The 25,031-nt window shown below is 35.3% G+C and overlaps 1 protein-coding gene across 1 annotated transcript in view; it reads left to right on the forward strand.

Annotated features, from left to right (window-relative positions):
- Window positions 1-24,672, forward strand: part of LOC149813341 (short-chain dehydrogenase TIC 32, chloroplastic-like) — a 43,375-nt gene extending 18,703 nt beyond the window's left edge. Inside the window, exons 4-8 of the mRNA XM_089991935.1 lie at window positions 4,115-4,268; window positions 4,519-4,597; window positions 5,806-5,890; window positions 24,020-24,066; window positions 24,169-24,672. Of these exons, the coding sequence (XP_089848061.1) occupies window positions 4,115-4,268; window positions 4,519-4,597; window positions 5,806-5,890; window positions 24,020-24,066; window positions 24,169-24,327 (524 nt within the window). The 3' untranslated portion in view covers window positions 24,328-24,672. The remainder of the gene's footprint in view (window positions 1-4,114; window positions 4,269-4,518; window positions 4,598-5,805; window positions 5,891-24,019; window positions 24,067-24,168) is intronic.
- Window positions 24,673-25,031: the final 359 nt, after the last annotated feature.

Here is a 25,031-nt window from a genome sequence, read left to right on the forward strand (position 1 = left end):
GAACTAGACCACGACTGGAGTAGGTGTGCAGGGGTACGTCCTTGCGTTGCGGCTCCGTACCTGTGATGGGATCAGACACGTGGGTTCGATTGTTTGCCCTTTGTGGTGGATCAGGTGGCATGATGGGTCCAATTGGGTCCTGCCCTGCATCAGGTATATTATCCATGGCTAAGCTCCGAACTCTTTTCCAACATTAATAATGAATGCCCTCCGGACTGCAGTTAGAAGGAAACATGTGAGGAGTCAGAAGATGCATTACAATCAGAAGAGGTTGTTGCACAACCCTTGGAAACAGGAAGGTATAAGGGCATCGTTTACAACCGACGTCAAAAGGAACTTCCACCCGTCGTTACTTCCTGTCCGGACCTTAATGTGCCTCCTACTTCCTCGTAGACGTTGGCTGTCAAGAGGTCTACTCGGGCTCGACACCTATTTGACAAATGGGTCAGCTACAAAAAAAATTCATTGGATTTTCAATTGTTTTTGACAACCATAAACAAAGAAGATGAGCCTCTCATATTTTATCAAGTTGCTAACTCAAAGAAGTGAATTTAAACGATGAATGAAGAAATGGAAGCCTTACATGAATGTGGTACTTGGGAGGTTGTTCCCAGACCACTCAATAGAAATGTAGTTGGATCGAAATGGGTGTATAAGATCAAATATAAACCTGGTAGGAGTATTGAAAGGTACAAAGCTAGACTTGTTGCCAAAGGATTCACACAAGAGCAAGGGTAGAATTTTGATGAAACTTTTGACCTTGTTGTGAAAATGGGGACCATTCGAATTGTGTTGGGTCTAGCTGTTGAACATGGATGAACATTAAGTCAGTTAGATGTTAAAAATGCCTTTTTGCATGGAGATCTAAAGGAGAAAGTTTATATGGAGCAGCCCACAGACAGAACAAGATGCTAATCAATACGTGTGTAGATTAAAAAGAGCGATATATGGTTTGAAACAAGCATCTCGTTCTTGGTTCGAGAGTTTTTTCCTTGAAATACGAAGACATGGCTTCTCTAGGTCTCTTCTTGATCATTCATTATTCATCTATAAGAAGCAATATGACCACACTCCTATTGATATATGTAGATGACATCATCATTACATGAAACTGCGAAACTCATACTGAGGAAGTAAATAAATTGTTGAATCAGAAATTTAAAATGAAGGATCTGGGAGATCTACGATATTTTCTTGGGGTGGAAGTCGACAAGACATGTGATATTCTTACTCTCACTCAACACAAGTACACTGTGGATATTCTCAGTAGAGCAGATATGATGAATTACAGACCCTTGGCAACCCCAAGTATCATACATCAGAAACTGAGCTCTAAAGAGGGAGACTTATATGAAGATCCTACTGGATACCGCAACATAGTAGGTATGTTACAATACCTAACATTCACTCGACCTGACATAGTGTATTCAATCAATCAGGTATCTCAATTTATGCATGAGCCTCGTACATGACATATGGAGGCAATCAAGAGAATACTAAGATATCTAAAAGGCACTGTCGGCGATGGACTTGTGTACAAAAAAAGTGAACTGAATCAAGGTGCACATGGGATGATTGTTTATATTGACACTGATTGGACAGGGGATCCAAATGAACGTATCATTGTAGTTTCCTCGGGTCAAACCTAGTTTCTTGGAACAGTAGAAAGCAGAAAGCCATAGCTAGATCGAGCACAGAGGCCGAATACAGATCGATGGCTGCCGCAACTGCAGAGGCTACATGGATAAGACATCTCCTCACAGAGATAGGAGAATCGATTGCTCGATCACTCTTACCATGTGACAACCAAAGTGCCATTAATATGTCCTTCAATCCTATTTATCATAGTCAGGCAAAACACATTGAGATAGACCAACATTTTGTAAGGCAAAAGGTCGAAAAAAAAGAGATTGAGCCCAATTTTGTCTGAACAAAAGAGCAAGTTGTAGACATATTCACAAAAGGATTAACAAAGGACAGGTTTTGAATGTTAAAAGGCAAGTTGTTCATGATCCAAGATCATGTACAACTTGAGGGAGGGTGAAAATAAGTAGTTTACGGATCTGGATTCAATGTAGACCCGTATCCATATAGAAGCCGTGTTATGTTGTAATTATAATTGTTCATTAAAGGGTATTTCTGTACCCTAATTTTTTGTAATAACTTCATATACGTATTACTGAATAGATCAGTCACGCATGAACGAATTTAGCCGTGACCTTCTGCAGCCCCTTTTCTCTATCATTTGTTTTCCTCCTTGCGTAGGTAAATCTGGAGTTCATCTTTTAACATAAACTATCCCTATGGCTAAAATAAGGAAATATATATATTTTATATATATAAGTGGATAGATACATATACATATATATCATATATGTATATGTATCATCCTTTTTATATATGTAAAATATATAAGATTACAAGATTCTGGTAATATAATTTAACAAACATATCATATGAAGTCAATAAGGCATGCCAATTCATGCATGATCCAACAGATACTCATTGGCTACTTGTGAAACATATCTTAAGGTATCTTAAAGATACCATCAATTTGGGCCTTTGGATATCCAGATCCAATAGTTGTGTGCTATCGGAGTACACTGATGCAGATTGGGCCGGATGCCCAGATGATCGAAGATCTACAAATGGATACTTAACCTATCTTGGCTCGAATCTATTGTCGTGGGAGTCCTCCAAGCAACAAACTGTTGCTAAGTCCAACATAGAGTCTGAGTATAAAGCATTAGCCGGAGGAGTCTCGAAACTCCTATGGATGCAACAATTAATGTCCGAGCTTGGCATACAGGAATCTAAATCCTCAGTCATATGGCGCGACAACCTTGGAGCAACCTACTTGTCTGCCAATCTGTTTTTTTATGCCAGAACCAAACATATAGAAGTAGATTTTCATTTTGTCAAAGAAAAAGTGGCAAAACAATAAGTTGACGTCAAGTTCATTCCGTCTGAGGAACAACTAGCTCATATCCTCACCAATCCTTTGGGCAGACAAAGATTTATTTATCTAAGAGACAAGCTGAATCTCAAGGAGATTAGCTTGAGGGGTCATGTTGAAGAATCTGATCCGGGACCGGATCTTGGACCGACTTCAGATCCAGTACAAGGACAGCGTGATGACCCCAATGCACCTGTTACAGATTCCAAATGGTTCATCAAATGATCCAGCTCAGAGTCAAAACTGTCCAGTGTTATCCAAGAAGATAAAGTCAATGTTGGAGATGAGAACTTGTTTTAGAGATAAAGATAAAACCTCTTGTAGTCTCCATTACCTAAAAAATTGCTATGATAGCTGGAGACCTGTCAATCAGGAAAAGTCCATCCTGATTTCCTGATTTTGTAAAAGCTGAGTTATAAAAGGAACCAACCTCTCATGGACTGTTGAGAGACGGAGAGCCGTGGATGTAGGCATAGCCGAACCACGTAAAAGTGTTTCATTTGTTTTCCTTGTTTTCGTCTTCAACGTGCTTGTGTGTGTGTGTGTGTCTCATGCATTAGTTTAAACCCATTCACACCTGAGCATACCTTTAGATAGTTTTATCAAATGTATTGAAAATCAGCTTGTTTTAATAGAATGCTTTATAAAAACAATTATTTCTTGAAATTATCGATAAAGGGCACATTTTCTACTTTGGTAAGTTCAGGTTCGAAATAGCTTCAGCACTTCTGAGGCACAAACAATAGTTTTACAGTTTGTTTTCATTTTTCGATTGGTGCTTTGCATATGTATCCATCTCAAAGATCTCTTAATGTTAATATTTATTCATCATCTAGTTTACATGTATCTAAGGGAATTTTTTTGTTTTATTTTTTTTCTGCCACTGGTGTCTTCTCCATTTTATGCAGTGAAAAAAGAAGAAAAAATATTGTCCACATGCCGTGTTTCAATAAGTGCCGGTATAAGGATGAGGTTATCTACTGAAAAGGGTGACAAAACTAAGTGAACCTAATAATTACTTTGAAAGAGTTAGGGATATTTAGCTGTTTACCAATGTTTTAACAGTAGATGGTAATTGTTTCTGAGTTAGCATGGATATTGTTTTGCAAAGTGTAAACCTGCTAATAGGTCTTCAACTCTTCATCATACTCTTTGCAGGCCATTTCCTTTTGACAGATCTTTTGTTGGAGAAGATGAAAACTACAGCCCGTGAAAGTAATATAGAAGGAAGAATTGTCAATGTTTCTTCTGAGGGACACAGATTTGCATACAAAGAGGGGATTCAGTTTGATAAAATAAATGATAAATCAGGGTAAGTGTTGTGTAATATTTCTATATTTTGGCTGATTTGCACCAATGATACATTGCTTCTTCTCGATAGACTATAGTAATTTTATTTTGTGATCCAAATTGTCAAGAGGATATAGTTCTGTTTGATTTTTAATTATGAATGTAAAATTTAGAATGACTCCTTCCCCTGAATTCTCAGGGGCTCTCAGAAGAATGTTGAAACCAAATTTTTTCATGATTAGGTTTTTCTTCTAACATTGTTAAATGTGCAGGTATGGTAGCATTGGTGCATATGGACAGTCAAAGCTTGCCAATATACTGCACACAAATGAGCTTTCTAGACGTCTAAAGGTGTTATTTCCTTAAATGTTACTTATGAAATGCACATGATAAAATGTCTTCTTTCTGCTTTCATTGAATGCATTATGATTCTTTTCCATGATCTTTATTTCAACTTGTGATAAAAGGACAAATGCTAGTTCCTTACACTGTGATGTGGTCAAATTTTTTTCTACCTGTTTTAGGGTATGTTTGGTTGGATACAGATGTGATTTAGAATCTCATGCAAATGTGAGAATGAATCTCATTTGCACAGCTAACCGAACATGTGATTTCGAATCTCATGGAGAATGAATCTCATTTGCACAGCTAACCAAACATGCAATTTGGAATCTCATGCAAATGAGAAATGGAATGTGATTTGAAATCACATTTGAAGTGAATCTCATGTGATAGCAAATCACATGGTGGAATATGTGATTTAAAATCATATGACTTCAAATCACATTTGATTCCATCTCATGTGATTCCAAATCACATGACATGCAACCAAACATACCCTTAATGTTTGCTGCACTGATTTTATGATACAGTGCTCCTGTGACTAATTTATTGTTTCCAGCACATGATTTGAACCTGGTGATGCCAATTTCATTTCCTTAGCCTGAGGAACTCTCACTGTATGTCATATACTTTGGATAAATTAGCCTAAGATAGAATGGTGAAACCCAAGAGTCCAAATTATTAGTGAATTTTCCTTTGTTAAAAGAAAAAAAGGCTGATGGTCCTGATGTTGGACCAAAGATAGATCAAACCATGTTTCATAAATCTCATATAATCAAACACTGCTGAACATGATCCAGAACTCATAATTTCTGCGACACTAGGACTCTTTCTGGGAATGAGGCTACTGAAGATATTTGAGGCATTAAGGAATTTGTGGATTCTGCCTATGGTCTGATTGATTCTTTCATACAAGAACAGTAGTAGTAGGAAACCCAAAAATGTGAAAAAATGCTTGTATATCTTCATGTGGGTGTTGATGCATTTTCTATTTGGTTAACCTTCTATCTACCCCATATTTGTTCTCTCAAATGGCCTATGACACATGGAAACCGGTGCCACAGTGTCAGGAGACCTGCCATACTGGAATATACTGCTGAGCTACAGTTGCCACCCACTTGTCTCTGTTATAAAAAAATAATTTCCAGTCTATTTTCTTGTATTGAAATTGGTTTTCATGACAGAATTTTCAGTCTCTTTTCTGATGTTTGAAACAGGAAGAAGGGGTGCAGATAACTGCTAATTCACTACATCCTGGATCTATTGCCACCAATCTTTTGCGTTATCATAGTATCATGAACAGTAAGCTATATCTTCCTTATATTTGGTTGAACCCTTAATGCTTGTTATGTGGTAAAGTAACATAAGATATGGTTCAGTCAAATATAGTACTATTTGTGATCTTGATTATGCCTCTAATCATATGATTTCTTTATGTAATACCCGTGATTTTTATCCGATAAATTAACTTGAAATTTATGTCCTTGAGCTGGTACAAGGATATTTTTATTGTTGTATGTGTTATTTGTATTCGGATATCGGATATTTTATTTGGATCTTCAATGTTGGATCCTAAATACCCTGTTCATAACTTCGATATTCCATTCAAATCTTAGATAATGGATCACGAATATTTTAATTTGATAACCAATAAGGGATTTTAGGCAAATGGATCCGATCTCTGATATTGGATCCTCCATATCAGGGTCATATTGGATATTCGATCCAGGACGAATGGAGTTGATGCATGACGTTGAAACCGGATTTTTATGAGGAAAATTTCTACATCGGATCGATAACACTTTCATAGGATCCGTAGTAGCTTATGCGAAGTTTAGACCCACAATATTTGTTTTTGGATCCCGCACAACGGAGAGGTAAAAAGAGTAGGAAACCAATTAAAATTTACTTGGATCCATTATAAGTCACTTGGAATCCATGATAGTGTAATTTGGATCCATGGGTCCAAATCCTAATATGAAGAAAATTTCAGATCCTTAGATCCGAATTTCTTAATGAGTTTTATGAGCATAATGGATTTTGGATCCATAATAAATGAGTAAAGATCCACAATAATGAACTTAGACCTAAAGTAATTTAATATGGTTCTATATTAAAAAATAAAAAAATTTAAATACCTATACTTGAAAAGAAAATTCGGACTTGTGAATGGATCCGGGACAAGTTCCAAAAGGAGGACCCAAACCGAAAAATGGGTCACGGGTTCGGTCGAACCAAACCCGCACCCATTGGTGCGTTAAAATGAAAAAAGGGGCATGCGTTAAAATGTGAATTACAAGTTAAAACAACAACAACAACAACCCCACATCCGATAAAACGAGCGTAAGGGTTCATTTTTGAACCCTAACGCGATGAGAGAGGAGGTTGGAGGAGGAGGGATGTGCAGCCACCGGGGGTCCTTCCTTTTCGGGGGGCCACCCACCTACAAATCCCACCTCTACTCTCATCTCCCCCTCGTTTTTGCGCGAGCCAGCAGGAGCAACCGACGCCGACGATCTTCCCGACCGCAACAGCCACCTACTCTTCGCCAGAACAGGTAGGATGCTGTGTTTTTTTTGTGGGTTATTGATTGTGCTTGGGTTGTGATAGTTGGGGATTATGGTAAATCCCACTTCGGAAACCCCAAATCTTTGATTTGGGGGTTTCGGTTGTCACGAATAAGGGAATGGGAGGAGGATATGAGGGTTGTCGGAAACCCCAAATCAACCGATTTGGGGGTTCCGACTGCCATGATCGAAAAAAAAATGGGGTCTATTTTCAGTTAAGGGTTACTAAATTGGGGGTTTTGGGTAATCTCAATACCTAAGCTAAGCTTCTTGCTTAGAACGTTAATCTCTGTTAAATGATGTATTGTTTCTGTGTAATTAGTCCACAATAGGAACTTTGATTCAAGTGTATACATGTAAAAGCATGGCCCTGGAAATGTCGATTTTTTTATTACTGATTTCTATAAAATATTCATGATAGCTACACTTTTGTTGGACTTCAAGAGAGGATCTGTGATAATTGAGTTTGTTGTTTCATCAAAGGATTCTGGAAATCTATTTTGATTAGTCCTACAGGGATATCATTGATCTCTATTGAGTGTAATATATATATATATATATATATATATGTTTATAACAATAGTGTTAGAAAATGACTTGAAATACATTGGGTTCAATAATGAACCCATACCTATGCACGTGAAGTGCAAATATACCCATTAAAGGGAAACAACACAAGCACATAATGTGCTAACACATAAAAAGGGAAAAATATGACATAAAGTCATAAGTTGCATATCATTGAAGAAATAATGGAAAAGGGGTAAAAACCCCATTACAATGGAGCAAGAGCTCCCTCAAAGATTAAGAAATACAAAGGGGAGAACCCCTATTTATAACAACAAAAAGGAGCCTTGGAGGGGCTCCACTCATAGACGTTGGAGCCCCTCCAACGGTCACAAATGTGACCGTTGGAAGGGGCCCAACGTCTATTTGAGTGGGCCCCCCAAGGTACCTTTTGGTACTTGAGAAAAAAAGAAATAAAAATAAAAGAAAAAGAAAAATAAAATAAATTACAATCACATTCATAAAGTGAATGTGCGTAAAACAGAGGAAAAGACTAAAATACCCCTACGGCTAAACAAAAGGAAAATATATATTTTATATATATAAATAGGAGGATACATATACATATATACCATATATGTATATGTATCATCTTTTATATATATAAAATATATCTAATTACAACAATTGATGGGTACATTTTAACACCCCCCCCTCAAGCTTTGCAGGGAAACGAAAAGATTGAAAAAAGGGCAAAACTCCACGAGGCTTCAGTGACTCCAAGAGGCTTCGGCAAGGATGCAATGAAACTTGAAATAGCCTTCCTCCAATTGTCTTCAAATGATGAACCCATTTTCCGAACCATCCGGGGTACTTCCCTTTGTCCTATCTCCAAGATCCTGAGAAAAGAAAACAACAAAGAACAAGTAAACAATATCTTTGCACTTTACTAAAAAAGAAACATTCCTAAGAAAGTGCAAAATTTATGCATAATATGATAGTTACTTTAGTATGAAACGAAAAATTTAGAAAACCAAAGTTTCTAAATCATACATTATGTTAAAACAAAATGAGCGGAAGCAAATTATGCAAAAATTGCAAGAATGCATAATGCATTCATAAGGTCCACCATTGGACAAATATAACCCCATAATGGGGAATAACAAAAAGATCCACTAAGGGATACCACAAGAAGCCTACGAAGAGGCATAACACACATATGCTTTATTGAATGAGAGCCCAAAAAAGGCCATAAAGAGCATATGCATATACGAATCATTATATGAATTAATACTCAAAGAACTAAAACATGCTTCAAACATGTAGTGAAGTTCCAAATAAGAGAAACGAAGTCTCCAAGCATACTTTAGGCAAAATAAACCCAAGAGTTTACAAGGTTTTTTTTTTTTTTTAAAACATTTATGAAAGTCACACTTAAGAAAAAAAAAAAAACATTTTACATATAAGGGTGGCAAAAACCATAAGCACTTAATATATAGATTAAATGCTAAGAAATCAACTTGATATGCATATCAAAAAGATGATTTACTTGAAAAATACAAGTCATGAATGTAATTTTGCAAATTTCAATAATAGTTTATTCATTACAAACAACTTCCTCATTAGTCCTCCAAAACCCATAAATCAAGTGTATAAGCTACTAGATCAAGAATATAAAGCCATTAAAGGCCAAAGACACACACAAAGGTGTGTAAACGAACCTCTTGTCTACATATAATAATACTTGAAATAAGTGCATCTACGACAAGAGCAAGAGAATACATGCCAACATTGGACTAAAAAGTATCTCTTGTCTACATAAAAATACACTTAAAACCAAGTATGTTCAGCTACTAGAACAAGAGTAATAAGCCAACCATGGGCTAAAACATAATACATCTCTTGTCTACATAAGATGGCACTTGAAATGAGTGGAATAAGCCAACCATGGGCATACATCTAAGCGACTAGAACAAGAACACAAACGCCAACATGGACTAAGATCACACACGATGGTGTGAATCAACGTGTCTTGTCTACATATAAGATCACTCAAGACAAGTGTGTTCAGCTACTAGACCAAGAGAGCAAAAGCCAACAAAGGGCTAAAAACACACGAAGGTGTAATAAAATTCTTGTCTACATATGATGACACTTAGATAATGGACATAAAAGGAAAAGACTTTTGAGGCAATAAACTTGTAATGAAAATAAACCTCGAATAAAACAATACTCCTTTTAAAATGAATTCTCATAACAATAACATGCATGTAAAAAAATATCTTCAACAAGATACTATAATCGATAAAATAAAATTCTTGAAAATAAATGTGTGAACATACGCACACCAAGAACATATGAAACACTTGTGCAAAAAAACACAAAATCACAAATGTGCAAATGCACTCATAATTTTCATAAACAATGGAAGGTTGGGCAATAATCCCTAAAACCTTGATTTCAATATACCTTAAAACATTTTAAGGTTTCAAACATCATATATCCATCACATTTATATATAAATAAGAGCATCCATAAGATCAATGGCCAACATCAAACTAGTGACACACTCATATACCAAATCATTCTAGAGTCCCAAGGTACCCATAACTCACCTCAACCCCCATCTATAATATGGTAAGTGGACAATCTAAAAAGACATAACAACGAGTGTCACACTCATAATTAGAGATCATATACCAAATCATTCTAGAGTCCCAAGGTGCCCATAACTCACCTCAACCACCATCTATAATATGGCAATTTGGACAATCTAAAATGATATAACACGAGGTGCCCATAACTCACCTCAACAAACATCTCTAATAAAACAATAATAAGGCCAAAACAATGATGCATTAAATAACATGTGATGGACAAATATAAATGCCACAAAAAGGCTATAAACACTTTAGGAAACATTTTTCAAAGAAAAGATGACCGATTAAAAAAGGTCCAATAATCAATAATGTGCTTTATAACAACAATTTTGCATAAACACAAATTATGCTTAATCTTCAAACAAGTCATTTATACCAAAAAAGACTTATTAAGCAATAAACACAACAACATAAAGAATTCATCAAGACAATCAAGCTTTTAATCAAAGAAATCATAGGAACCGTAATGGTTCACAAAGAAGGCTTTAACACAATACTCAAGGAAAGAATATTTAAAACACTTGAAAATTTATAGATTTAGGGATTAAGTCCCATAAAACAATTTTTTAAAAAATCCTTTGATTGTGATGAGATATGCGGAAACATACAAAGTGCTAAAAGCACTTACAATGATTTAAAAAGGACTCAATATCTAAATTCATTATATTTTTCACAAAAAGAAATGTGCATAAAGGCTCCATAATGCAAAAATGTCTACGAAGAGACAATACACATGTAAGCACAAAAGGCTTTATAAAAGATGTGCACGAAGGCACTCATACAATACTTGAACAAATACACACCAAGGTGTAAACAAACATGCACTAAGGCATGTATTTCATAAAAAAGAGGGAATGCATACAAGCGCAAATATTTGAGAAACAAATGTGCACAAAATGCAAAAATACACAAAAGTGAGCAAGTATGTACTTTATAAAAAGAGCAATGCTTGAAATTCTCAAACTTTAACAATTGCAATTGAGGACAAAGAAAACCATATTATGGCCAATGTAGGCATTTTTAAAAGATATTATTAAGAGGTTTCGAAACCTTATGAAAAATACAAACCAACAAGTTTATAAAGATAAAAAATGAAATCATTTATACCAAAAGGATGCAATAGATGAACTATGCACTCTATGTAGTGTGAGAAATTCCTTTTAAAAAATCTTTCCTAATGGTTTATCATAAACAATTTTTCAAAAAAGAAACATTGAAAAACTTTTAGGAGTTCTTATAAGTTATCATTAACAAGAACTACTTTAGGATTCAACAAAGATTTTAGAGGTGAGAGATTTTCATATAAGGATTATATCAAATTTTTCAAAAAATGCACTAAAATTCATAATAAAAAAAAGAGGAACTCAAATCAAATTAGGGTTCATATGAGAGTTAAGAAATTTTAAGCAAAGATCATTACTTTAGCAAGAAATCATATATATAATTTTAAAAATTAACTTATAGGTCAATCATGAGATACTTATGTAAGAATTATAAATCTCACATAATTGAAGGTAATTTTAAAAAACATAAATTGCTATTATATGCGATGAGTAGTTCGATAGACGCAAATTATATATTTGAACAACAAACGAGTTCACCAAATTTGAGTGGAGATATTTTTAAAATATACGGGCATACGAAATGTGAAAAGACATAATTCAACTATCATAACCATTAAACGAACAAACTATATGCAAGAAACATATTTTCAAATGCATAATACTTTAATAAAAGGGATACATACCGAATAACTTCAAAACAAAAAGGAAGAGCAATGAATACTTCACCATTTCTTGAGCGACACGCTTTCCGTTGCACCCAAGGACAACCCCATCGTGACCTTGCTTTGATACCATGTTAGAAAATGACTTGAAATACATTGGGTTCAATAATGAACCCATACCTATGCACGTGAAGTGCAAATATACCCATTAAAGGGAAACAACACAAGCACATAATGTGCTAACACATAAAACCCATAAAAAGGGAAAAATATGACATAAAGTCATAAGTTGCATATCATTGAAGAAATAATGGAGAAGGGGTAAAAACCCCATTACAATGGAGCAAGAGCTCCCTCAAAGATTAAGAAATACAAAGGGGAGAGCCCCTATTTATAACAACAAAAAGGAGCCTTGGAGGGGCTCCACTCATAGACGTTGGAGCCCCTCCAACGGTCACAAATGTGACCGTTGGAAGGGGCCCAACGTCTATTTGAGTGGGCCCCCCAAGGTACCTTTTGGTACTTGAGAAAAAAAGAAATAAAAATAAAAGAAAAAGAAAAATAAAATAAATTACAATCACATTCATAAAGTGAATGTGCGTAAAACAGAGGAAAAGACTAAAATACCCCTACGGCTAAACAAAAGGAAAATATATATTTTATATATATAAATAGGAGGATACATATACATATATACCATATATGTATATGTATCATCTTATATATATATAAAATATATTTAATTACAACAATTGATGGGTACATTTTAACAAATAGGTGTCAGGATTAAGAATCAAAATGCTTACTTTATGAAATTGTTAAATTTATGTTGGAATGGGTGAATGATGCAGACAATTGGATGTGGAAGGCAACATAGTCTGTCGAGCCTAAAATATATGGATATGAATCCACATTGATAAAAAAAAAGAAATAAATGAATTTTCCCTGCATTCTAATACATGCCAGAATGTGCTTACTTCTATGTGTTCCCTTGTGCTTACATTCTAATACATGCAGAATTTTTCCCTGCATTCTAATACATGTCAGAATGGCCTAAATGAGTTTTGCATGATTATTAGACATCTGTTTATGCCTATGTTTTTGGTTCTTCCTTTTGATGATCGTTTGAATGATATTTTGCTTGTTAAGAGAAGTCTAAATGCATAAATCTGATCCAAATTAATATGCTTGTTTTGTGCTTTCCCCTACGAAGTGATCGTTGAAAGAGATGCCATTAAAAACATGTCAGTGTGGCATGCACTCATGTAGTGTAAATCCAATATTTAATTTGTGATTTCTGTTTTAAATGTAATGTATAGAAATCAAATTTCAGTTACACATGGTCAAATATGTCGTGAATTTTCTGCATTATAGAAGTACCTGCACATAAGTATGGTGGGCTTAATCTGATGAATGAAGTTCTCCTTATGCTTTAGTTTGGATTTGGCCTGATGGATATGAATGCATGTCTGTTAATATGTTATTGCAAAGTTTGTTTTGGTACAGGTGCATACATGATATGAATGTGTGCAACCCTGAAATTCCATTCCTAGGTCTGGGTTATGTTCATGTAGGTGGATGTTAACATATGTCATGAATGAAAAGTTTCATGTGCCTACATTTATGGGTCATGTTTAATTATCGTGCATTTATGAATTGGTTTCAAGTGCATGTGCATACATGAAATCGATGTGTGTTTGGCATGTAGAATCTTGCATAAATGTTCTCATGTACTTATGAATCATGAATGAATTGCATGTGTGTTAAGTGATTACATAAAAGCAATTTCACATGGATGGTGAACACATGCATATGACTGTGGTAGCTTATGCACATCGTTATATTGGTATGAATAAATGTGCATTTGGAATCGTGTTGGTATTATTGTATAAATTGCATATAGTTATGATTTTTGCGTATGATGCATCGATAATCTAAATTAGTGTTATAAAAAACGCGCCTTGAGGCGCAAAAGGCACGCCTCGCCTTGAGGCGCGACCCTCTGTGCCTCAAGGTGCAAGCTTGGGGCGCAATTGTTTTTACAAGAATTCTGAAGCATATATGTTTATTCTTTTGAAACATTTATGCTGCGAAGTTGGTGCTGAATCATACGCATTTCCTAAAGCATTTTCACCGTAAACATTTCTGCTGCGAAAAGATAAATTTTCCCAAGGAAAACTCCCTTCTACGATCATACCATCACTTCCCCTTTCATCGATTAGTAAAGTGCTGAATCATACGCATTCCTAAAGCATTTTCACCGTAAACTGAAAGAAGAATCACTATCTTCGATTTTCAGAAAAATGAAACAAACGATCGAGTGGGCGAAAACTCAAAGCGCTTACTTTAGGATCAAAGAGCTCAGTTGTCAATGGAGCGCTTGCAGGACGTTGCCAGAAGACACAGGATGCAAGTAAACGCATAGCTCCGCTTCCGAAACCCTAAGCGCCTTCATCAAAACAGCTTCTCTTCCGCTTCCCTCCCTTGGAATCCAATAAACTCAAAGCCCTACGGCTCTCCCCGCGGGGAGCGCTCCTCTTCGATGAGATTGTCGATCGGTAAAGGCGAAACCGAGCAATGATTCAGTGACGATGCAAAAAAAAGGACAGAAAGATTTCCGAACTGGCGCCTCTCTCAGGCGAGGGTTTCCGGATGGTAATCGGCCGGAGGGGCGAGGAGGTCCGGCGGCGGAGCTTCAGCGGGGGATTTGTGAGGGTTTCTTGCTGGCGCTTAGAAATTTTGGCTCCCACCTCAGTGAGCGAAGGAGCCGCGCGCGTTCTGGAGGGTTAGAACATAGAAGGCTCGCTTTGGCCTCCGTAGAGATGACAGCTGTTCGGGTATAACCCGATATCCGACCCAAACCCGAATCCGTTTTATCGGGTTCGATACTAATTTTTTGTTGAAATCTGAATCCGAATTGGTTTAAGTGTAAATACTGGGTTTTGGACTAGTTGGATCCAGATTCAGTTTTACCCTTTTTATCTGAATCCGAATTCCACTAGGTCAGTTCTGATTAAGTCGAACCTAGATCCGACCCGTTGACATCCTTACTTACATTTCGTTGTTTTATTACCGTAGGAATAAGTCAATGCATGAGGCTGTTTGCAAAGTGAGAAGCGAGAATCTAAGAACGTACGTGAAGTCTGAAGCATTTAAGAAAAGTAATGGAAATTCAGTAGGGATAGAAAGTAAATAGAAGGAATGCATAAAATGCAGTTAAAGCCTTTATTATTTTAAAACTTGTTTTTTAAAAAATCATTGCATGCATAAATTTAATGTAAAAAATATACAATTAAAATACCAAAGTATAATTCTTTTGCCATGAAAGACACATTTCCCACATCAGGAGAATCCATTTTTATATTAGGAAAACAATATTTTTCACTTTTTAAGAAGCTTGATTTGCATAAAGTTTTCAAAGTGTGATATGCTGAGTTTCCTCTTATAAAGTGAGTTTTTAATCATACAATAAATTTTTTTTTGAGGCTTACGCTTTGCGCCTCGAGTCTTACGCCTCGCCTCAGATTTTGGTGGAGCGCCTCGCTACGCCTCAACGCTTTTCACAACACTGATCTAAATGAATCATCACAGGCTTGGAGAGCTTTGAGCTTTGGTTTGCTCTTTCTTTAATTATTTAAATGCATCATAAAAATTATATTTTATTTTTATTGCACTATATTGCACTGTTCTATGTGTTGCCACGGGCTGTGGTCCCGTGAAGAGCTTGACATGCTGTTTTGCGAGCTTATGTTTGATGTTGATTTGCAAATTTATGAAGTTGATATTATTGCCTTATTGCACTGTTCTCTTGCTGCCACGGGTGGTAGACCGTGAAGAGCTGCGCATGCTGATTTGCGAGCTTATGGTTGTATGCTGATGTGCAAGCCTATGTTATTAATTTTGCATGTTGATTTGCAAATGTAAAAGAGATGAATTAATAATTAGAAAAAAGAAAGAAAGTAAAAAACAATGTAATATACGTTCTGGGATCTCCCATCTGGAGAATGGGGATCTTAGAGTTCTAGTTTTGGGGAGACTGTGAGGATACAAAAACTCCATGGACTTTATTTTTGTCCTCTGAACCCGATATTGAGGTTCTTCTCCTGACCATGATTTTAGTGAGAGTCCGCCACTTTGCCTGAGAGTGGTGTGTTTGACACAGTTGTTGTTTTGGTATACCAAGAAAATGACGTCAGTAGATGCTATTTTTCATGGTGTTCCCGACATTGGATGCTATTTTTCAATATTTCGATGGATGGTGTTGTTTCCTGATATCGGTCGAGGGCTAAGTTCGAAACCCAGTAATAAAATACAAATTGTGTGTTAAGCTACCCTGAAAACCTAATTTAACCTCGGTGATTTTACCCGTTTGGTGTATCCGCGGGCAATGATAATTAATTAAAAAGAGGAACTTAAAGTTGTGTGCATTTAATAGGGCATGCATATGGACAAAGGAACTTGATGAAAGATAATAAGAGGATTCATGCATTACACATAAGTCATGCATTTTCCTGCTATGCATTAGATCATGCATATTTCAATTGTTCCCTCAATCATTACATGATAATGAGTGTATGGTGTTTACTTTCTAATGCCGGTTAAAGGTTTGTTACTTGCTTCTAATTTAATGTTTCTGCATGCCTAGCACTTATAATTGTTGCATGAAAAATTTCTTAAATGCTATAAATTGTCGGCTAAGTTTTATACATGTTACAGTTGTTGTGTAGTTTCCTTTACTTGTTTCTGTATATGCTGAAAATCATGCACGACACCCACATCACATACTTGACACATGATATACCTGTAAGAAAAATTACAGTAATTCCTACTTAGACAGTTGTAGTCTAATTCCTATAGATATATCATTTTTCAGGTGAAGAGTAGAGCTTATGAGCAACTGCCGGATGAAGCATTGGATCGAGATTTTGGATTTACTGTGTTAAAATGTATCATTCAATCTTTGTAATCTTATATATATTTTATATATATAAAGGATGATACATATACATATATGGTATATATGCATATGTATCTTCCTAATTATATATATAAAATATATATTTCTCTATTATTAGGCATAGGGGTAGTTTAGTCATTTCCCCTTTTTTACGCATATTCCATTTGGAATATGTTTGTAATTTATTTTTTCATTTTTTTAGTTTGCGCCACCTAGGGAGGCTCCCCAAAGAGTCGTTGGGGAGCCCCCAACGGTCACAAATGTGACCGTTGGGGGCTCCCAACGACTCCTTTGGGAGCCCCCTATGTGGCTCCTCTCTTGTTATAAATAAGGGTCTCCCCCTTATAATTTATTCACTCCTTTGGAGGAGCTTTCGCTCCATGTAATGGGTGTTACACCCTTCCTCTCTTCAATAATATTAACTTATGCCTTATAGGCATTTTTGCCCCTTTGTGGGTTTATGTGTTAGCACATTATGTTTTCCCCTTTAGTAGGTATATTCGCACTTCATGTGCATGTGTATTGGTTCATTATTGAACCTAATATATTCAAAGCCGTTTCCTTACATGGTATCAGAGCCAGGTTGGGATCGAGTTGCTCTTTGTTGCATTGGGAAGCGTGCTATTCAAGAAATTTTAAAGAAGAATGGTAAAGTTCTCGTTTCTCGCTTTTGCTTCTTAAAATTATTTGGTATGCATTATATTTCTTTAAGTATTATGCATTATGAAGAATTAGATATGTTTTTGCATATGTGTTTCTCTCTTTTGCTTCTTAAAAATATTTGGTATGCATTATATTTCTTTAAGTATTGAGCATTATAAAGAAGTAGATATGTTTTTGCATATGTGTTCTCCATGTCATTATGAGTTTGGATTCTTAACAATTCCATTGAACTTTGTATATTATTCTCTTTCGTATGTCTTTTCTTGAAAAATAAGTTTTTTAAAGAAAGTTATGTTAGAAGTAAAATGTTTGTGAGAGATGTAGCATTGCTCACGTACTCTCATCATAATTATTTCATATTAAAGGTATGTGTTTACCCTCTAAAATGTCCTATATGAGGTTTTTTCATAATAACATGTGTCTTTGAAAAATGATGTTTTATTTTCCTACCTAATGAGTTCTTTTTCATACGAGCAATGTTTGATTAAGAAGGCATTTTTATAATATCGGTTGAATTAAGTTTTAAAAATGATCTCATAAAATATGGTTATTCTCTTTTCATTCTTCAATTCTATTTCAAGAATATGTTTTATTATAAGATTTATGGTCTTCATTAATGTTGCATACTTATTACATATGTTTTAAATATTTCATGTTGTGTTTATTTAAAACATATTCATGCCATTGGTTATAATCTATTAAGTCATATAATATTATGAATTTTTGTTTATAGATTTATGCCATAACGCAATCCTAGTATTCTCTTTAGGATTTTCTCCACTTTAATAAAGTTTTCCCTCTTCCTTTCGTATGTACCCTCATTTGAGAATTTTGTTTGTTGGATCTCTCTTTGAGAGGCCTTTTGATCCTTGTGAATCTTCTTATGAGTATATACTCTTTGAGAATATTTCATGATTGTTATAAGCTTCTTTTTAATATTGGTTTTTTATGAGATTTTTTAAATATTACCATCTTTGTGAAAGCTTGAGAGTCTCAAGCATTTGCTCCTTTTATAAAATACATGCATTATTGCATGTTTGCTATTATTATGCTTTTTGCGTATTTTGTTCAAGTGTTGTGAGAGTGTCTTCGTACACTTCTTTTATAAAGTATTCATGCTTGTATGCGTATTGTCTATTCATAGACATTTTCACATGGTACTCTCTTTTCAATAAAGAGATGATATATATTGCCTTTCTTAGGGCTTGTTTTGTCCCTTAGTGGACTTGTGAGATTGTTTCTTTTATCATTATAAGTGCTTCCGCAATATCTTGTTACATGTTGTCCTAAATTTGCTCATTTAAGATTATTGCCATTCTACATCTTGGTATGCATATAATTGCAATTTATAAAGGCTTGATTTGATTCTTGGATTATTCCAAATTCGTCCTCACACATGACATTGCTTAAATATTTCATGTTGTGTTTATTAAGTCTTTTGATAATGATCATGATTGAACATAATTTCGTATTTATGCAAAATTATTATAAGACATATTGTTCTGATTAATTATGTTGGACCTTTGAATCGGCCCTCTTTGTAAAATCACATATTTGGAAAATGATTTCCCTAAGTGTTCATTGCCTTTTTATGACATTTATTTTTATCCATCACAAGTTATATGATGCATCAATCCTTTTTGTATGGCCTTATTGTTATATTAGAGATGATTGTTGAGGTGAGTTAAGGCCACCTTGTGTTATGTTATTTTAGATTGTCCAATTACCATATTAAAGATGGTTGTTGAGGTGAGTTATGGGCACCTTGGGACTCTAGAATGATTTGTTATATGATCTCTAATTATGAGTGTGTCACTCATTTTCTTTTAGCCATTGATCTTATGGATGCTCTTATTTATATATAAATGTGATGGATATATGGTGTCTTGGAACTTTAAATGTTTTAAGGTATATTTAATTCAAGGGTGTTGGAGATTATTGCCCAACCTTTTATTGCTTATGAATCTTATGAGTGCATTTGCACATTTGTGATTTCGTACTTTTACATGCTTTTGTGCACAAGTGTTCCAAGTGTTCTTGTTGTGCGTACGTGCACATATTTATTTTCAAAATATTGTCCAAGGTTTTATTTATATGTTTGTCATTACAAGTTTTATTGCCTCAAAAGTCTTTTCCTCTTATACCTCTTATCTAAGTGTCATCATATGTAGATAAGACATATTATTACACCATTGTGTATTGGTAGCCCTTTGTTGGCTTTGTTCTCTTGGTCTAGTAGCTAAACACACTTGTCTTGAGTGTTATTATATGTAGACAATGCACGTTGATTCACACCATGGTGTGTGATTTTAGTCCATGTTGGCATTTGTGTCCTTGTTCTAGTCGCTGAAATGTATGCCCATGGTTGGCTTCTTTCACTCATTTCAAGTGTCATTTTATGTAGACAAGAGATGTATTATGTTTTAGCCCATGGTTGACTTGATACTCTTGTTCTAGTAGCTGAACATACTTGGTCTTGAGTGTATTTTTACGTAGACAAGAGATGCTTTTGGTCCATGTTGGGGTGTATTCTCTTGTTCTTATCGTTGATGCACTCATTTCAAGTATTATTACATATAGACAAGAGGTTCTTTTACACACCGTTGTGTGTGTCCTTGGCCTTTAATGTCATTATATTTATGTTTTTGATCTAGTAGCTTACACACTTGATTTGTGGGTTTTGGAGGACTAATGAAGTAGTTGCTTGTAATGGATGAATTATTGTTGAAATTTGTGAAATTTCATTCATATTTTGTCTTTTAAAGATACAAGTGAATCATATCATTAATATGCATATTTTAAAATCAAATTGATTTTTTGGTTACCTTTTATATTTGATATGCAAAATGAGTTTTTGTAATTGCAATAATTTGAGTGAGATGTTCCTAAATGTGTAAGGTTCTCTACTAAAATAACTCTCATTTTTTTGCCTCTTAGTGAACTTAAAACCTCTTGAACTCTTGTGTTTTATACACTCTTTTGAGCATTTCCCTCTTGAAATCGCTTTCAAAGGACTTGCTAAAATCAATAACACTTGTCTTTCTATCTTATCGGTTCATATAATATTACTTGACTAAAGTATGATTGGAGCATGATCATTAATGACTCTTTTAGGTGTTGATTCATTTCATGATATTATATGCATATGCTCATTATGGCCTTTTTGCCATCATTCAATAAATTATGTGCAACTTATGCCTCTTCGTAGTCTTCTTGTGGTGTCCCTTGTGGACCATTATGTTATTCCTCGTTATGAGGTTATGTTTGTCCAATGTTGGACTTTATGAATGCATTATGCATTCTTGTAATTTGTTTCCACTCTCTCTTCAACATGGTATATGATTATGAAAAATTGGTTTTCTAAAATCATTTTGCATACATAAATAATTATCTTGTTCCATCAAATCCTGTGATGAATTATGCATAAAATATCTTTTTGCACCATTACTTTTGGATGAATTATATCATATGATTTTTTGGTTAATTCATCTTTTTTTGGAATATTTCACTTGATTAAAGTGCAAATATATCTTTTACTTGGACTTCTTCTTGATTTGTTCCACAGGATCTTGAAGATGAGAAGAAAAGAAGTACCTTGGATAGATCATGAAAGGTGCTCATCGTTAAAGACTTTGGAGAAAGACATTTGCAAATTTCAATGGCATTCGGACTGAAGGCTCTTGAAGCCTTGAGATTCTTCCTCTTGCATTCTTCAATCTTTTCATTCCCCCACGCAAAGTTTGAGGGGGGGGTGTTAAAATGTATCATTCAATCTTTGTAATCTTATATATATTTTATATATATAAAGGATGGTACATATACATATATGATATATATTCATATGTATCTTCCTAATTATATATATAAAATATATATTTCTCTATTATTAGGCATAGGGGTAGTTTAGTCATTTTCCCTTTTTTACGCATATTCCATTTGGAATATGTTTGTAATTTTATTTTTCTTTTTCTTTTTTCATTTTTGTGGTTTGCGCCACCTAGGGAGGCTCCCCAAAGAGTCGTTGGGGAGCCCCCAACGGTCACAAATGTGACCGTTGGGGGCTCCCAACGACTCCTTTGTGAGCCCTCTATGTGGTTTCTCTCTTGTTATAAATAGGGGTCTCCCCCTTGTAATTTATTCACTCCTTTGGAGGAGCTTTTGCTCCATGTAATGGGTGTTACACCCTTCCTCTCTTCAATAATATTAACTTATGCCTTATAGGCATTTTTGCCCCTTTGTGGGTTTATGTGTTAGCACATTATGTGCTTGTGTTTTTCCTTTTAGTGGGTATATTCGCACTTCATGTGCATGTGTATTGGTTCATTATTGAACCTAATATATTCAAAGCCGTTTCCTTACATACTGTTCTAGGGATAGTTTGAGAAACTTTTGATGTTATTATTCATTGATAATGAAATGAAATAAATGTTTTGGTTTTGCTCCCCACGGTAATGTTCCGGAATACTTAACCTTATAGTATTACTTATTTCCGTTGTTTAAAAAAAAATAAAATAAAAAAATTCCTCAAATTTGGGTTAAGATGTCGGGATGTTACACTTTATAACATAAGGAACGTTGCTTATCGGTATGTGTCTGTGCATGTGTGCAAATGCCAAATGAATCATTTATACATCTGAAAACTAGAATGTGATTCCAATTCACAGGGTTACCGACGTGGAATGGAATCACACTGCATACTAGTAAATGAATAATATTTTGATCCATTTACATGAAAAAACAATTAACATTTGCGACCAATGTGAAAAGGGCCTTTTGTGAATCATTTACGCATTTCAGACCTTTCACACGTTTGCAAACCAGTGTGAAATGGCATTGGATGAATTATTCTCACAAATGAGAGAATAGTTCGGATTGGGGGTGAAACAAACATGGCCATACTTCACAATCTATTTTGAGAAAGATGTTCCTAGAACAATGCTATGTTATCTTGCTTCATTTATGAAGGTTGTTGGTTGCTTTTCCTATTCAAGTGATGCTATATTGGAGCTAGGGTTTATTAGACTAGACCGTTATCATCGTTCCTCGTGACTGATGCTCGATTGCAGCACTGGTTTGTCGTGGACTATATCAATTGCTTACTTCAGCAGAAAAAGGGCTTGTAGAAATAATTAAACGGAGTGGTATTCTCTATAATCATGTTTCAAATGGTTGTATATCATCGTACCATTAGGATCTCCTGTACTTCTCTCATGAACTTTACAACTGACCTGACTAGGTTTTGATTCGACTTCCTAAACCAGGTTTTTTATTTTTGTTCCTTCCCTCTATACAACCATACTAACCTTTAGACTGTCTATGTATTTAAGTCATAGGCCATTGGCGATTTTGAACATTATAAACAGAGTACTCGATGAATTCCAGCATTTTCCATCTTTTCATTCCCATGCTCAAATGGATTTTTTTGGTTTTGGCTAATATTTACTGATAAGGAAAGGATATCATTGGATAGGGTCTTGTCAATTTGGAACCGCTATTATCCTACCAATTGCAAAAGCTATTTGTTTGGGTACCTCTTTGTATCGACATGACATCTTTCATTCATAAATTGGCTGTTTGCTCAAATTTCTTTTTGGATTTCCAAAGGGAAATAGAGAACACCAACATTTAATTAATTTGTGTAACCTCTGACATGTAATCCATTCTATATTGCATTTGTCCTATTACTTCATTCTTTGATTCATTGTTCATTTGGTTCCCTTTTCATTTAATACATGCATGTGCATGCCCTTTTACTACATTAGCTCTAGAGCTTGATTTTTTCTGTTCACTATGCCCTTTCACCAATCATTAATACGTACCATTGAATGATTAAAACTCATCCAATTCCAACTTGGTGGCTTAAATTAAAATTGGCAAGTGGGATGTATAAAGAGAAAAATATGCCCAATAGGATAAATCGTTGACAACTATCTCTTGAAGAGAAGCCACAACCACAATAAGAGTCGAGTTCTGATTTGCATCATTCACTTGGCAAGAGTTTTTTTTTTTTTTGAGAGAAAGAAAGTAGCAAGAGTCGGATGCCATTAGGTGAACACTGGTCACCAATTCAAAGCTTCACTTGGGCCTAATTTTCTGCAAGTCCATTATCAAGTTAATGGTCCCTAGTACATGGTTAATCTTGTCGAATGCAGCCTCGGCTGAGCGCACTGCTATCCAAATGTTTGCAGAAACTAGTATTTGCTTAGCTGGTTTTTGTAAGTGGACGTTTTGATTGGAAAAATTATCTTATGCACAATGCTACAAAATTATGCACTTCCCTACCACTTTTTCTTTTCATAATAGGTGGCATGTTGTTCTTCAAGATGGTTAACTTTTCCATTTTCGTTGCAGGTATCGCCCAAGTTATCAGCAAATTTACATTGAAAAGCGTGGAACAGGTGCACTTGAACCTCTTTTGGTCGATTTTCGAACCACATTGCGTGCATCTCCTATTGAAAAACTTTATAACAAATTTGGTTTTATTTTGAATATTTTCACAGGGAGCAGCTACAACATGTTATGTTGCATTGAGTCCCCAAGTCCAAGGTGTAAGTGGCAAGTACTTTTGTGATTCCAATGAAGCAAATCCCAGCCACCATGCTAGAGATCCAGAGCTGGCAAAGAAACTGTGGGATTTCAGTATCAGCTTGATCCAGTGAGTGATATGCTTCTAGATTTCTGCATGCACTTGATCTAGATATGCGGCTGTAGGATCAATGTCTTGATATAAGTTTCCCTTCAAGCACAATTGAAGAGAGAGAGAGGATCTATGGCAATGGATATGTTGAAAACACATAACTAGGTGCTCTGTCAATTTATGAGGCAGAGAATCGTTTGGTGTGAATTATGTGATGCCTTCCTAAAGGAAATTGTGGTTAGGCAGACCCTTACCAGTTATACAACCATATACCATTGGGATTCTAACTTGCAACGTCCACTAACTGCTCCTGCCAGACAAACTGAATGCAAATAACAAGCAGTGTTCACTAGATTAACAGAAGAAATGTTTGAGGTGACTTTTGAAACAGTTGGTGGATGATGGCAACTTTTTTCTCAGTTCAGGCAATCATTTTCCTTAATAATGTTAGGATCACAGGATCTCAATTACTTTATTCTTTTATAGGCAAGCCAGGGGATAAACCCGTGCGATTCAAACCAGAGACCCCTTGAGCAAGTTAGTGCAACACTGCAACCTTCGTTAACACATCTTTGGGGACAGTGGCATCCCAAATTGCACATTCTGTCATTTGAAAGTAGTGCACCGTGCCACCACTTTGAAGGATAAAGTGGTCATTTCAAATTCTAGGTGCATGTAGTCATCGACCTCGGACCTCGTTCTTATCGGGCATGCTCTCACGCTTTG

This window comes from Nuphar pumila, chromosome 16 (assembly GCF_984573655.1).
Source record: "Nuphar pumila chromosome 16, dmNupPumi1.hap1.1, whole genome shotgun sequence".
Classification (NCBI taxonomy): domain Eukaryota; kingdom Viridiplantae; phylum Streptophyta; class Magnoliopsida; order Nymphaeales; family Nymphaeaceae; genus Nuphar; species Nuphar pumila.